The 16084-nt window shown below is 36.8% G+C and overlaps 1 protein-coding gene across 1 annotated transcript in view; it reads right to left on the bottom strand.

The window, feature by feature from the left end:
- Positions 1-16084, bottom strand: part of MBOAT2 (membrane bound O-acyltransferase domain containing 2) — an 87271-nt gene that overhangs the window by 24164 nt on the left and 47023 nt on the right. The window contains exons 4-5 of the mRNA XM_062488502.1: positions 5092-5187; positions 1050-1105 (exon numbers count right to left, since the gene is read on the bottom strand). Coding sequence (XP_062344486.1) covers positions 1050-1105; positions 5092-5187 — 152 coding nt within the window. The remainder of the gene's footprint in view (positions 1-1049; positions 1106-5091; positions 5188-16084) is intronic.

The following is a 16084-nucleotide window of genomic DNA, read 5'->3' as shown; positions in this document are numbered from 1 at the left end:
AGTATTATTTATTTTCATCCACACAAAAATATTTTTAAAAAGTCTTTTCCCAACTTTTCATATTCCTGAATGTTTTTGCCTACAGGCTTCTGTAGATAGTGCCACTTAACAAAAATTAAAAAAAAAAAAGAACAAACAAACAAAACAAAAAACAACAACAACAAAAAACAACAACAACAAAAAACAACAAGAGCACTAAAGCTAGGATGCATATGAGACAAAAACACATTAAACTTCAGGCACAAGTTAATAAGCAATATCAGAACAGCAGGTGTCTTGATCCAAGTGTCTGGAACTACATTCCCAAATCTTCAACTGACATCTGTAGCTCCAAGTGATTCACGCTAATTGGATAGATTTATTAGATGACATTTTCAAATATTAAAATGAAAATTACTCCTTTGAATTTCAAGGTAACTAAAAATCTAGCTATCCTACCCATGAAAGCCAACATTAGGATTCATTGTCACAACTAGGGCCCACTTATCTGATGGATACATCTGGCAGGAGAAAAGACATAATTAGATAATCTTCCTGTTCACAGCAATCTGTTAGCTGTGAGTATAATTATGATACTAAACAATATGAAACACATAAAGGTCTTATAAAAAACAGCATATATGGCACAAACAAGGAAGTGCTCAAGAATTAGCATTTTAAAACAGAAGGTGCTCAACAACTGAAATTACATGTTCTTTTTCCCTCCATCCATCAGCAACAGAGGTGTCTGAATCAGGAAGTTCTTAACTCTCACAGTCAATACCTCAGCCCAAAAGAATATTAGTGCTCTTTAGACACTGACTCCAGAAGTGTCACTCGTCTTCTGATAAGTCATATCTTCTGCACAGTGTCAGCATTTTTAGAGCTTCTGTAGAGTCCAAGCAACATTTCTCAGTACTGTCATTAAAAAGTATCAATTAAACAATTGAGACACAATAATTTATTTTGCCTTGAAACACAAAACTGGTCAATAGTAATTCACTGAGTCATGATGAACTTTCCTGAAATTTATTTTGGATGGAAAATTAAACACAGTGAAGAAATCTTACCATCATGAATCTCAAATGCCAAACTAGTGATCTTCTGTGTAATTATCATCATTGGACTGTCACAAAAAAAAAAAAAAAGGAAGAAAGAATAATTTAGATACAAATTCAGGATTTTCTTTCATTTATAAATACCAGGGGAAGCTAATATTAGGAGTCCAGGTTAACTACTCTACATCTTCAATGCAAGAATAAAGTGATTAGTTTTTTAGCTCAAACCACTGCAGAATTTTCAGTGTAATGAGATGAATTTAAGCTTTAAATGTAGTATTTGATACCTGTCTTTTATTGCTGCATTAGGTGTTGCAAATACAGCTGAAGTGTTTCACGTGTATTTTCTACTAACATTGTGGTTTTTTACAGGGAGAAGAGTGAAGGACAGAGCAATTATATTCACTGTAAGTTACAGCAGCAGTAAGCAAAGGACAAGAAAACTATTCAATAGTTTTCAATTCAATATTAATATTCAAGCAAAGTTGAATATTAAAATAAGCTATTTAGCCATGCAGACCACTTCCATGTTTTTTTCTAACACCTGATCCTATCTTTGGTTTTTCCATCAAGAACTATTATTTGCTTCAAGTAAACATATCTAGAAAAACAAAAACCCAGCATAATTATGCTGGCTCAAACAGAGTTCACTTTGTTCTGAAATCAGTACACTTGAGTGAATCTTAAACTGTCCAAGAAATATTCTGCCCTGGTTAGCCAAGTCATTTTTGTACTGAGAAATTATACCATTCTCATAGGATGTAAGAGCTTTTGCCTGATGTGAATTATAAACATTATAAACTCCCTCCTGGGGTAGGGAGGCAATGGGGAATGCATAAATGAAACTACTAGAATTTAGAAATTTAATTTTGAAATCAGATCTCAAAAAAACACATCGGGGTTGAATTTACCTAAAAGTACCTGAGCTGTTGATAAAAAAAAAAAAAAAAAAACAGGACCAAAACCCATCACCACCAACAAAACAACAAAAAACCCCCACAATAAAAAAAATCATTCTGTACAACAGGCAGTTAGTTTTGTTCATGTCTTGAGTGCACGTGGCATTTTTATGACACATTAAGTTGGCACAGAAACACAAATCCAAAAGCCATCAAGTCCTCCTTCATTAACAGGGCTACACCACTATTTTGCCATATAGTTCTGTCCATCAAATTGATTTGATTTATTTTTTTAAGGTAATGGCTAAAATGGTTTCAAAGCACACAGGTTTTTTCCAGTCCTCATAATGCAATCAGGGAAAAATTTTCTACAGTACTACCAATGCCCCAAAATCCTGATAACAAGACTAGAGTGACACAGAAGGGTCATAAAGAAGACTAAACAAGAATAGATAGTCTGGTAAATCCCTCATACCTTTTTCTAGCATTTAATCTGTAGGCCTGCCTGGTGCTGGCAGAAATCCCCAACTGATTCTACATGTAACAGGTTTTCTTTCTGTAAGCAGACATGTGACAGCATGGGTCCTGCCTAGTGGAAGGATGGAGTCCAGGAGGAACTCAGTCAGCCCTTACATTATTTCCAGCTGATAAATCTGTCATTGTTATCACAGCAGACCCTGGTATTCTACCTTTTTTTTTTCTCCTGAAGCAGCTATTCCAGTATCATCAAATATTTGGCTGAGAAGCAAAAATCTAGAGACTAAAAGAGGAAGAGTCCTTCCTGGCACAGTAAGGCTGTGAAGCAGGATTTTAACAATCCCTTTAGGGGCTGGCAGAAAGGCAAAGTAGGCAGCTGGGATCTGTTAATACTGCAGCCAGGACCACACAGCTCTGCACAAGCAATTGCATCTCCAGCATGAGGTGTCCCCAGCTTTCTTCACTGTCAGTGCACTGAGACCTTACTTAAAATTTTGAGATTTTCTCAGCTTGGGCACCTCAGACAGGCACTGCATGCTAGGAGAAGAAATATCTAGGTAAACACATTTAAAGCTCTTTTGAGGCTAACCACTATATGAATCCATTCCAACATCTTTAGAAGAACCTGCTTGTGCTGGAGTTTAGTAGCTGGTTAAGAAACTTTATAGAGTTTTTTGTTTGGGTTTTTTGATTTTTTTTTTTTTTTTTTTTTGCAGGGGGAGGGGAACGGGGGCTTACTCTTTTTTCCCCAGAACCAGAGAAAGTCTTCTTTCTCTGCCTGTTTTGAAAGTCATCTCTGTCTCATGTCATGGGAGCATATGCAGTGTATGCCAGAGATTTAATGTGATATGCATACATCAAGCTCTCAAATTAGTGCATGAAAGGGTGGTTTAAATTTGCCATCTCAAACAAACAATCAAAGAGTTAGATCTAGGCTTTAGAACAGCTCTGCCCAGAGCACAGAGCTCATGAATCATGGAATAGTTTGGGCTGGAAGGGACCTTGAAGATCATGTACCTCCATTATCCCTGTCTTGGGCAGAGAAACCTTCAATTAGATGAGGTTGCCCCATCCAACCTGGCCTTGAACATCCCAGAGATGGGATGTGGGAAACTTTGGACGTGTTAAGACCTAAAAAATCTCTGAGCTACCACCAAACCAGAGCCACATCTGAAAGGAGTACAGTCACATTTAAGTGATGGTGTGCTCAAGCTCTACTAATTGTTTTGAGAATGAGAACAACAAAGTGCAATTACACTGTTTCCACAGTCAGCTCAGAACTCTCTGATCACTGCCAAGGTTGTACACTTTGGCTCTACATTGAGCTATAAGGGACAGCATCTGGATTACAGTTTTATTAGTAATGGTGAAATTAAATTCAACATCAGTAAATCTAGTGTCTTTAGGCATATGACTGTGTTGCAAGCTCTCATTATAGCCAGTGGAGATGTAGTCTATAGAGTCAGGGGCATCTGACAAGTGACCCAGTTCACACTCAGGTAGATACTTAGTGGTGGGTCAGTTGAAATGCCCTCCAGGCTCTACTGTCCACATCAGTCACATCTCAGCTGGCAAACTGGAACTTGGACCTCTGGCTTGAAGGCAGACACTTGGATGTAAAGCAAACGTAGAAAGAAGTTTCAGAAGGTAAGATAAAGATGACACAAAATATGAATTCAACCATATGAGGTTTTGGCTTCAGTCTCCAAGTTATTTTTCTGGACTGCATGCCTGTTACCAATAAAGGCTGAGAAGTAACAAGGCTGACAAATAAAACTCTACCATAGGTTATGCTAACCTACAAAGACCACTGCTACCCACAGTATCCCTGGAAAGTATTTAATGCGTTGTTTTAAGAAAATTAGCAAATATTCCTCATCTCTTTCCCCGTCAAGAATATACACTCTCCTTTAAATCAACAAAAGCAAAAAGCACAATCACAGTAGCAAACTTGTTTTTAAGAAATGTTGTGCTTCACTTCTCTGTGTCTGCAGCAGAAAGAAGAATTACCTATATGGTTTATTTTCACTTTGCCCATTTAATTCTGCTTTGCTCCTATACAGTTCAAGTCAAATATAGGTACAAGTTCACAATACAAAATGAGGGCACACAGTAACTAAACTTTCTGTTTCCAAGGTCTCCATGACTACCTCAGCATGCAGGTGCCTGTCTCCTTAGCTTTCTCCTTCTGGAACATCTAACATAAAATGAAAAAATAAAGAAGCTAAAAGCTAAAGTCCATAAAATGTTCAGATTTTCCTCAAAAAGTGGTATCAGACTGTGCCAGGCAAGCAAGTACACCAGACACAATTCAAGGTTCATCATGCTGTCAAGGATGGTGGCAGACACTTTAATGGAAAAATCAAAGAGAAAAAAATTCCCATAGCCACCAAATCTTTTATGCCATTCAGACAGGAACAAGAGGCAACAGGTGACACATTGGTGGTTCTAACAAGAATGCTTGTTCACAAAAATTCTCAGTTTATATGATTAAAGCATAGTTACTTATATATTTGCATGTGTGCCAATATGCACATACATGCTCAGCTTTCTTCCCAAGTTTTAAAGGTTGACACAACTAATTGTGGGGAAGAAAGCAACCAATAAAAATATCCCCCACAACAACAGATACAGTATCACTTAGGAGGAAAAGATAGAAAGATTGTTTTTCTCCTTACCCAGAAAAATCAGCAGAATACTGTCCATAATCAAAGATATAGACCCTAGTAATTTGGCACACAGTGAGGTATCCTAAAGCAAAAACAAAGCAATACCTGGAAAGAAAATGGGGGAAAAAATTTCAATTAAAAATCATAAACATTTCTCCACTGAATAAAGTACCTTTTCAATAGAGTTCAGTCTCCAACTATTTCTACAAAATATTACATAATAGGAATCTGTAATTACACTTTTATTCTGCCTGAGGTTTTTTTGGTAATGTTTATTCTATGCAAGCACATACTTTATTATTTTAAAGTATGTGGTACAACAATAAAAATTCTATTGTCTGTAGGCAAAATATTTATTCATATAAATAAAGCCTAGAATTTATAATTGTAAGCACCACTGTAAAAACTAAAAGTCCTATAAAGAAAAAATGAATCTGTTAAGGGGGTTTTTTTGTTAGTTTGGTTTTTGTTTCATTTTTTGTAGTTCAGAGTTAATTTTTGTCTGTATGAGCATGTTTAGAAAATTATACATCAAATAATTTCCATTGCATGTACTGCTATGCATTTCAAAATTCACTAACACAAACTGCATTGCTGCTGTTTTCAAAGGAACTGGAAAAGACAAGTAATTTTCAAATACACATGTTAAAACATATCTGAGTGAAAAAGGAACAAGACACCTTTTGTCTTCTGTTAAGCTGATCCTGAGCAAAGGTAAGAAAAAACACATAGACAAACCACCTTATGAAAGTGTTATATGTATGATGAAATGAGCTCTACATACAATTTTCTCAACAACACATAATGAGAACTGATTTGGCAGTCCACCTTACAAAATCTGCCAGATATTCTCTGAAGTTGAAAAGGCCAATGAATGCCAGCAGGAACTTAACTAATCCTTTAGGACTTAAATGTATGAACCGTACAGTCTTTATTTCATATTCACAAGACTGATGTGCAATCCCTACAGCAGACTGTATAATGCATCCAAAATCCAGTTAGAATGAAAATATTCATACAACAAGCTGAAAATCACAGCCATTGGATTTAGGTCCTGAAACTACTGGGGGACACTGCAAGACAGTCTTGGAACATGACTTTCTTTTACAGATAAGTATTTTGCAAAAACTTGTTAAAATAGGAAAATCTAACACAGAACACTTGCAGTTTAAACTTTAACTGAAAAATGTGCTAAATATAAACCATTTAATATTTTAAAGCATCCAACTTTGAAATTACAGATTACCTTATATACCATTAAATTGCATGTGTTTCGGTGAAAAAAATAATTTTAGAGGGTCTGTTTTAGCAGTAATATATTTTCTGTTTTCATTAACATTCATAATCCAGAAATGGTATTATACTGGGTGACTAACTGGTACAAAAATGCTTGTAGTAAGAACACGCTGGCACAGGTTGCCCAGAGAGGTGACAGATGCCCCATTCCTGGAAACATTCAAGCTCAGGTTGAATAAGTGTCTGAACAACCTGATCTAATTGAAGATGTTCCTGCTCATTGCAGGGTGGACTAGATGTCCTTTAAAAATCAATTCAAACTAGTCCACAATTCTATGAAATAAACATTAGTCATCATAACCAACACGGTAGGGGCTTCTCACAACATTCAGTTAATATTCACATTGAAGTTAAAGTGCAGAAATGGAAGAACGAAAAACAAAACACCTTAAACTTCTTGATTAGATTTCAGTCTAAAACAAAAGCTGTCATCCAACAGAGCAATGACATTGGCTGCTACGTTGCTCTCACCAAACACAACTATGAATATTAACTATCTTCCAGCTAGGTCAGCCACAGTTCCAAGTCACACACAGACTGGAAGACTGTAAATTTTTAATTGATGAGTAAAACACAGGAACTTGCAACCCATACAATGCATGGGTTCAACTTCCAACTGCATCTCTGGGCATTAGTCATGCCACATCACATCACATCACGTCCTTGTTGATGAGAAATGTCATTGCATCAGGCAAAGTGCAGCAGTATGTTCTCCCCTAAAGAAACATAAAAGGTTTATGACATCTTGCATCATTCCTGTAGTTTCTTCTGCAGGTTTGTAGTGCAACTTGCTGATCATCCTAACTCATAGAAATCCACCTTTACTTAAAAAAATTCAAATAAGATCTGAAAATATTTCAAGAACTTTCTAAAGTACTCTTACTGCATATTTCTTACTCTCTTCAGCGATTCATTCACCAAAAACTCCCCTTCAATCAGAAAATAGAGTTAAGTTTTGCAGAGCTCAACCACATCCAGTTTTACCCAGCTACAGAGCTAATTACAGGCTGCACACAAATGCAACAGTTTTACTCACAGCTAAAGTTTCTCCAACAGTAAAAAAAGCAATTGGTCTTTAAAGTCTGTGTTACTCTGTGCTTGCTTCTCACTGTAGAAGGTTCTTGTGAGCAGAAAGACAAAGTACTTCACACTAAACACAAACAGCTACAAGCAAGCCACAACACTGTTACTATTACAACTAACTTTAACACAAACTGACCAGCAATTAACCCTCTATTATGTAACAGAAAGACACGGGAACATTCATTTAAAATATGTCTGAGACTAATTCCCAGGATCTTTGTCAATACAACCTTAATTTATCTATCAATAAATGCAACAAATTCAGACATATCTGAGAGACAGTGTAGCACGTACCAGAAAGCAGAACACAGTGATACATTTAACTCCTGATTGAAAGTTAAAAAATAAAAGAAATTAAGCGAGCAACACCGGATAGCCTAATACAGAAGGGCTTTTCTTGTACAGGTATTCTAGATAATATTTCAATTCCTTGCAATTTTGAACTTCTCTGAACATTAAAAACAGTATGTAATACATTCTACCCATAAAATTTTATCCTTCCTTTAAAAATAAATATAACAAGTAAACTACTCAATGTTTTTTAAAAGTATACTCTAACATATTATAAATTAAGTACCTTAAACGACACACATAAATATTACAATATATAGAAAATACTAAGTAAGCAGCCTCTCCATGTACTTCTTTATAGAAGGTGTTCATCAAGAGAACATCTGTTTAATTCTATATTTTTTTAAAAAATTAATTTTCTATTAGCAAATAAAACACATTGTCTTATTCACTATTTTTTATCTAGTAATTTTTTGACAAATAACATTAAGCAATATGCATATATCAGGAACTTTTACCTGTATGCAAACATATGTATACATATTATTATTATGTATACATATAAAACCAAAAAGCATCATTCTATCTACATGTGTATACACACACACACACACACACACACACACACACACAAAGAGACATACAGGGTTTGGTTCCTTCCCATTACAAGAACTTTCTTCTAGTCTCCAAAATCCTGATGGAACTTGATACACATTTCCTATTACACTTTCTACTGCTAACATTATGTAGAATAACTCCTGAAACACCATTTTTGCTAATGCAGAAACCATCAGTCTCATCCCTGTACCCTCTTTTTTATTGTCCTCACAATTTTAGCCCAGCCAACACAACATTCACACCAGCACTGCTCACTTCAGTGCAAATTGGTTGGATTTTGTTTGAACAGCTGATTTTTTTTTCCTACAGGCAAAGCATTTTTATCCAGTGTCACCTTACAAATTCACTCCACATGACACAGCACCATGGTTTAACTCCAGCTGGCAGCCACTCCCCCACTGCTTCCACCATACTCTCACCACCCACAGGGAAAGGGAGAAGCGTAAAGAAAAGGTGAACCCAATGGGTTGAGATAAGCAAAATTTATTAAGTGCAACTAGGCATAATAATAAATATGCTAGTACTGATAATAATAATTGAAATTACAAGGAGAGGTTCTTGTAATAGAACAAGTAATAGAACCCAAGAGAAAAGTGATGCACACTACAATTGCTCACCACCTGCTTACTGAGGAGCAGATCAGTCCCCTTCCAGGTAACTCCCCCCAGTTTATACACTGACCATGGCACTCTATGGTATGGACTATCCCTTTGGCCACCTCAGGTCAGCTGTCCTGGCCCTGCTTCCTCACAGCTTCTTATGCACCTCCTCACTGGCTGAGCATGGCAAACTGACATGCATCTGACTTAGAGTAAGCATTACCTAGCCTCCACCAAAATGTCAAGTGTATTACCAACACTATTCTCATACTAAATCCCAAGAACAGCAATGCACCAGCTACTAGGAAGAAAATAAACCCTGTCCCAGTCAAAAGCAGGACCTACAGCAACCATCCTGCCCAGCACATCATGTATAACCAGAGGACATAAAGGCTCAGGCAAAGTCTCCACCTAGCCCAGGATCAAGAACTCTGTCCTCTCCACAGCAGGAGCTCAAACACAGACGCACAGGAATGCAGATGAGCAGAACAAGCACAGAAACTGCTTCCCACTGTTCACTCAAATAGTCAGCACTTTATAGACCCAGATTCAAAACACATTATTCATGTGTTTAATAGCCCTCAGCATACTATACCTCTATCAACTTCTGGCTCCAAAGTACACCTTTTATCTTTACCACTCTCTGTTGTTCCAAATACAATTGAGAAAAAATTGTTAATTTCAGCATCTTCAGCTTAACTACACACAAATTTGATAGAACTGAATGAGCCAGCAGAACCTACATATATATCACTGCCACATATTTAAGAATATAAAGATTACGTATGTGGTTTAAAAGCACAACCTCCATCTTTTACCTGTGTTCCTCAGAAATTTTGGGTAGCTAGTAAAGAAAGACCATCCACAGGTTAATTCTAGAGCTTTGCATCTGCTGATGAGCAAGTTGAGCAGCACACAAACCTAGGCTAACAATCACCCAATGTACGTTATGTTTTTGCACAGCAAGGGGTAGGAGTTGCATTTTTATTTTACACTTCTGGGGAACTCAGCATCTCAGCTATAAAATGTATGTTCCTACTGTACCTCTCTCTGTTTGCACAAAATGCAGCAAAAATAGAACTGTGACCTTGACAAAAGCAGGCTTTGAGAGATGTCATAACAGCTTCTGTTATTTTAGGTTCTTCTCATGCAGTAGGACAACTGCACAATATGCTATTTTGCTGGAAGAAAGTTAAATAAACCAATCAACACGGGGTGCTTTTTTACCAGCTAGTTGGCACTTACTACAGATTTAGCCTTGAAATAAAGGTTCCACGTGCAGTCAAGATCTATTTCTACCACTGTGTTAGGGAAAAGTACTTTTCATTAAATGTGTAATGATTATGTTTCAAAAGGCATACCTAGACACCATGTAACATTATACTGAATTGATTTTTAGAAAAGGTGACAGAATAACCTCTGAGTTTTCCCAAGCCCTATGCTGAAAGCTGCTGCCTGGGTTTGCTTGTTTGTTTTTCTACGGATTATACCAAATTTAAAAAACAAACAAACAAACAACCTAAAAATTAAATTCTTGCCTCTAGGTTCAGACCTGAATTCTCATTAAAATCCAGCTATATCAATTTGTTTAATTCTAAAGATCATAATCATTTTGCATTGTTCACACAGAGAAAGCCAACTCTGCAGTTAGAACAAACAATATCTGCTTACAAAACTTCAAATGGAAAAATATTCATCAAAAAAAAGTCCAAAGTGTCAAAATTAAACATCTAATTCTGCAGTCATCTAGCACAAGCCGACAGAATTATTGATTAGAATTAGCTTAGTTTCAAGTATCTGAGAGCTGTAAGGTAAGCTACTCTGCCCCAGTCTGCTGTTTTTACGTGAAAAAGAGTTGCTTATTTACACAATTTGTTTATGCATGCATTATTGACATACATAATTAGTATTTCCTAGGAAACAGATCAGTTTTATGATGTAAACAGTAGCAGCCTCAGAGTGCGTGTGCCTCTAAAATGCAAGCAATATTAATCATTGTGGCCACTCAGAAGCCTCTAATTCACACATTAGTCTGTCCCTTCTGATTACTTCAAGTAGAGATTCAAAATGCATTGAAATAAACAACAAATAAAAAGACAGAAACAGACTGTCTATGAGCCCATTTCCAGAGCAGGAAGCATTCATACCATCATGCCTTGGTGATAAGTAATCTGACTATCACCTTCCACCCATTTTAAACCCTCAGCTGAAGATTTTTGGGTCTGACAGCCATTTTAAAGTAAATTTAACAAGTGGACAGAGTTCCCCAACATTTTGATCCAACAGCAGCCCAACATGGATTCATCAGCTCCACTGTCCCAGAACCATTCCTGGTGGCTTGACTATTTGTTTACTCCAGATCAGCTGCTGACATTATCACTTGACTAATGTATTTTGATGTTTCACTACACAATGGCAACATAATGACTGGGTAAAGTAAATCTTTACCAAGCTAAATTAAATGTTCAGTTATAGCTACAGGCCATATTCCCCAAATGCAACATTAATACATGACGAAGGCAACACAGATATTCTTGTCAAAAACACATGTAAAAACACTTCAGATCTTCCACATGCACCTGAATGTTACATTCTCTTGGTTTCCAACCACTCCCCTGCTCCCTTCAATTCTGGAACATCTCAAGGAAAAGGAGACCATCTTCAGACTCTTATAAATGAGAGAAACATAATCTAAAACAGAAGACAGGCAGGAGGGGAGGTGCTTTCATGTCTTCCCTAGAATGGAAGAAATACTGTGTGATTCATTGTTTTTGTAAGACTCCAAAAGGAGCACAGAACTCGTAAAGCTGGGAATAAAGAAAAATTGATCTGATCCCCTAAAAAACTCAAAGCTGAGAGTTGAAGTTGACTATGTCCAAAATTTAATATTAAACTGATGAGACATGAGGGGTCACTTAAGTTCTCTCTCACTTGAAAAACCACATTGTGTCATATCAACCCCTATTTCTGCAATCACTTGAAATTATAACAGTAAACAACACAGATAAGAGCACAAAGTCTGACCTTCGCATTTGAAAAAGTTGGCAACAGTTTAGAGCACTTAAAAACACAAAGAAGAAAGCCTAACAGCTTCACAACACAAAATCTGTAAAGGTAGAACTCCACTATGCTGGAATCTGCCTTACAAAGTCCTGATGATGGAAGTAGAATCTTAAGATGTTCTGACAAAAATGAGTACTAGTATCTCAGAAAACAGCTGACTTGCTGGTGCTGTGAATTTTCATCTGTTCACTCCTTTTTCTACATAATGCTTGCCTAGATATGGGGTATTTCAGGATCACAGCACGCATGCAAGTGATTTTATGCTTCCTCTTTCTTCTATGTGATACATAAGTGACTTTTCTGCAAACACCGGAACTGCACCCAGTATCATTAATCTTGCAAACCAGCAGAAACCCATAGACCAGAGTCAGAAAAGAGTCTCCTACTAGGAACTTGTCAGCAACACAATTTCTGAGAGTATTTTTAAGGTAAGAAAAACATCACTGACAATAATTGGACTACTGCAAGTGCTATCTTAAAGGACAGGCCTAATAGTCATAATGGTTTAGAAACAGTGAACTAAAACTGCTAAGTACAAAATATTTTGTAATAATCCTATTTCAGTGGATGAGTAAGCTTTATACAAGAACTCACAGGTAGTTTAACAGAGCAAGTTCCCTGATGGCAAAATAATAGCAAGGTCAATCATTAAACCTATTGCTGCTGTTAACTGGCACTTGGCAAGTATCATCTTGGATGAAGATAAGAGGTAGCTGTTATTTCCATTCACCCACTCATCACCGTGCTCCAGCTACACACCCTTTTGTGCCCCACGAACATCCCCACGTTCAGTGTGGAAGGAGCAGATTCCCAGCTGCTTCAGCCCTCCAGTCTCTGCTGCAGCCCCACATCTTTGCCTTGAGACACAACACCTGAGGCAGAGGACCAGCATGGCTGCTACACTGCCAGGAGAGAGAGGCGAGGTTTGCTCAGTCGTGAGGTGATGCCAGCTGGAATTTGTGTTCAGCCAGCCAGGAGACATTTTTTGCATGTGTTAAGGATGGCAGCAGCTGGGGAACATACGGGATATTTGCTGAGAAGGTGGTTGAGCAGCCAGAATCAGTACACAGGGCAGCCAGCAGATTAATAAACAACCCAACTCCCTGCAAGCAGCATACAAAACCAAAGGCCAAAGGAATCAGATTCAGTTACAAAAAACAAGTATTTTAATGATTCCAACACCAAAGGAAAACCAGGAGTTTGCGCTAACAACCTAACACAGCTGCATTTTATTTTGAAACACTTTTCAAAACAAAATGCCCTTCAGAGGTATTTTATCAGAGGGGATGATGGTATTTATATTCCCCACCCTATTTCTTGCTTTGCCTCTAGGAAGGACTCAAAAATTCTTTGTTTTCAGCAAGATACTGAATCAACTGCAAATCCCACAGCTGGTCAGACCTGCATCAACACTGCAGCCCTACACCTTGCCGAGCTATTTACAACATTGTGCAGTCAGACAGACGCCTCAAACAGCACAATGGCTGCAATAAAACACTTCTGAAACAAATAAAACCATTTCTGAAAAATACAATTTGCTTAAAACACAGCATAAATTTTAGCCTGATTTTCTCCAATGCTAAACACTCCTTAAATGTTGCAAGACCTATACTGCAAGATTTGCTTAATTTCTGTCCAATCCCCATCCCCCAGCCAAGTTAAAGCACCCTACGATGTCCTATCTTCTGCATCCTTTAATCAATGCATGCCGATGTATATAACATTCACATGATGCATCAGCGTCACCACTGTCACAGTATTTGTCATATGGTCCTGCAGATACACACACAGAGACCTAAATCAGCTGTTTCCTGCTGTCAGTCAGGAGAAAACCTGTAGGTAGCTCCATTTTCTTTGCTCAGTGATGAAGCCTGACACAGGAATAGAGGATGGAAGCTTCTATTTTTGTGTAGATTTTTCTCCTGCATGTGAGAAACACTAATAACTATTTCTGCGGATGAATTTGAGATACTCCACAAAAAAAGAATGATAAATAATACATGAGGAACCCATTATGACAAAGCCTTGCATTTATTTTTGGAACATTTTTCATGCCTCCAGTTAGCAATAGAAAACAAAAAAAAAAAAAAAAAAAACAAAAAAAACAAAAAAAAACAAACCCCAACAAACAAACAAAAACCACACACAAAAAAACCTCACAGCAAAATAAACACCTACTCAATGACAGTCCAAGCTATGGCACAATCACTTAGGGAAGTGACCTACTTCAACCACAGGTAAACAATATTACACAGAGATGTATTTATGATCTTGAAATTAGAAAGTAACTACGTTGCCCAAGTATGTATGCACATATTACACATATTTGTATTTATATAACTCATACCTTTTTAAATTTTTGATTTATTGGAATACAGTCTTGATCCTATTTCACACATATTTCAACTTAGCAGCACTTTTGGCCTACTTTTGGCTACTGAACTGCTTGCATGCTGGTTTGTCACCTCTCTGCTCTTCAGTGGAGACATACAAATCACTCATGTTTGTTGTTTGCTAATATGTCTCAAAAACTTCCCTTTAAATGGCCAGTGCAATCATCTCACAACTTATTAAAAATAAGAATTTTTTTTTTTGTAAAGTAGAATGGCTCAGGTTATTCCAGACAAATTAATCATATGACCTCTCCCTCACAAAAAGTTGTATGAAGTCAATTAATAGATACTTTTGGGTAGATTTAATCACAATATATGCTAGTGGAAGAGTCTACATTTCTGTAAAAAATGCAGTCTTCATGTCAATGAATAAGGAACTTCACGTCATTCATCAGTTATCCTTTGAGATATAAGATTAAAATAATGAATTATTAACCTATATGCATACACATATTACTGCCATTTATCTAACATTTCTCATCAAGGTGTTCCATTACCTTCCTGAGTTACTCACTCTTCTATTTCCTAATGTAAGAACTCACTACAGACCTCAACTTTCAATTCATTGAATTTACATAACAGAGAAAAGCCATTTAAGATTCTCTGAAGAAAATAAATAATCATCAATCTTACTTCAACAATTTCTTTCTCCCAGCATTCAAACACTTTTCATACTCACTGTCTGGAAATTTCCTCATACTACTGGTTTCTTCTGTTTTGTACAGGTAGGGATATGACCAAACACAATGAGCCATTCTTTATGCAGGTTAAGACCTTTTTTCCTCATCACAAACAGGGTGTCCAATCAAATGAACTTCTCACTCCCAAATCTTTTGCAACACTGATTTATCAATGAACAAAATCTTCTGCTGCTAGCAGAACTATCTAGAGACAGCAAGTTACACACAAAGCATCTGCAATCATTTTGCCAGCTCAAAGCTTCCTTTGTGAAAATTTTTATTACTTGAGTTCTTTTATCTACAGGTAACACAAAAGTCAAAAGAGAATTTTAAAGAGACATGTATGAATTTTAAATCTGAACTACAAAAAAGAGACCAAGAGGGAGTTCACCTTGAGTTATACTTTTCATGTCTGGTACTATTCTGAATTAGGAAACATGCTCAAATTTCTTTTTCATTATAATCTGAGCTATTATACAGTGAAAAACTCAGTATTTATTAAAAGCCAAATATTATCAATTCAAAGTTTGTTAAACTCAGAGCAACAGTTAAAAGAGTAATTTACAAGAAACAGCTTACAACTTTTTGTTCATAGGAAGAAATACACATTACATAGATATAGAAGTAGTTTACTATACTTACAGTGGCAAAGGTCCCACTGCACATAAGACAATTCACTGTAACATCACTGAACAGCCAGCACACACAGGCAGAATCAAGGAAGAGGTCTCCAGCAGCCTGGGAAGCCTATCACAGACTCATCATATAATTACAAACAGGTGGTTTAAACCAAGATCCACAGATGCAGTGTTCCTCTTTTTACAGCTGTCCTCTAGGCATTCAAATTCCTATTGTATAAATCCACAGAACCTTGATACTGAGTTGCTAAATTTACAGAGCTATTTCAAACCCTCTGACTGCCCCATATATATAATAACACATACAGAAACACCTGGTGCACAAGAGCATTCTGTGAGCA

This window comes from Cinclus cinclus, chromosome 3, assembly GCF_963662255.1.
Source record: "Cinclus cinclus chromosome 3, bCinCin1.1, whole genome shotgun sequence".
In the NCBI taxonomy this organism is placed as follows: Eukaryota; Metazoa; Chordata; class Aves; order Passeriformes; family Cinclidae; genus Cinclus; species Cinclus cinclus.
Note: the sequence above shows the minus strand (reverse complement) of the source record. Positions and strands in the feature narration are given on the sequence as shown.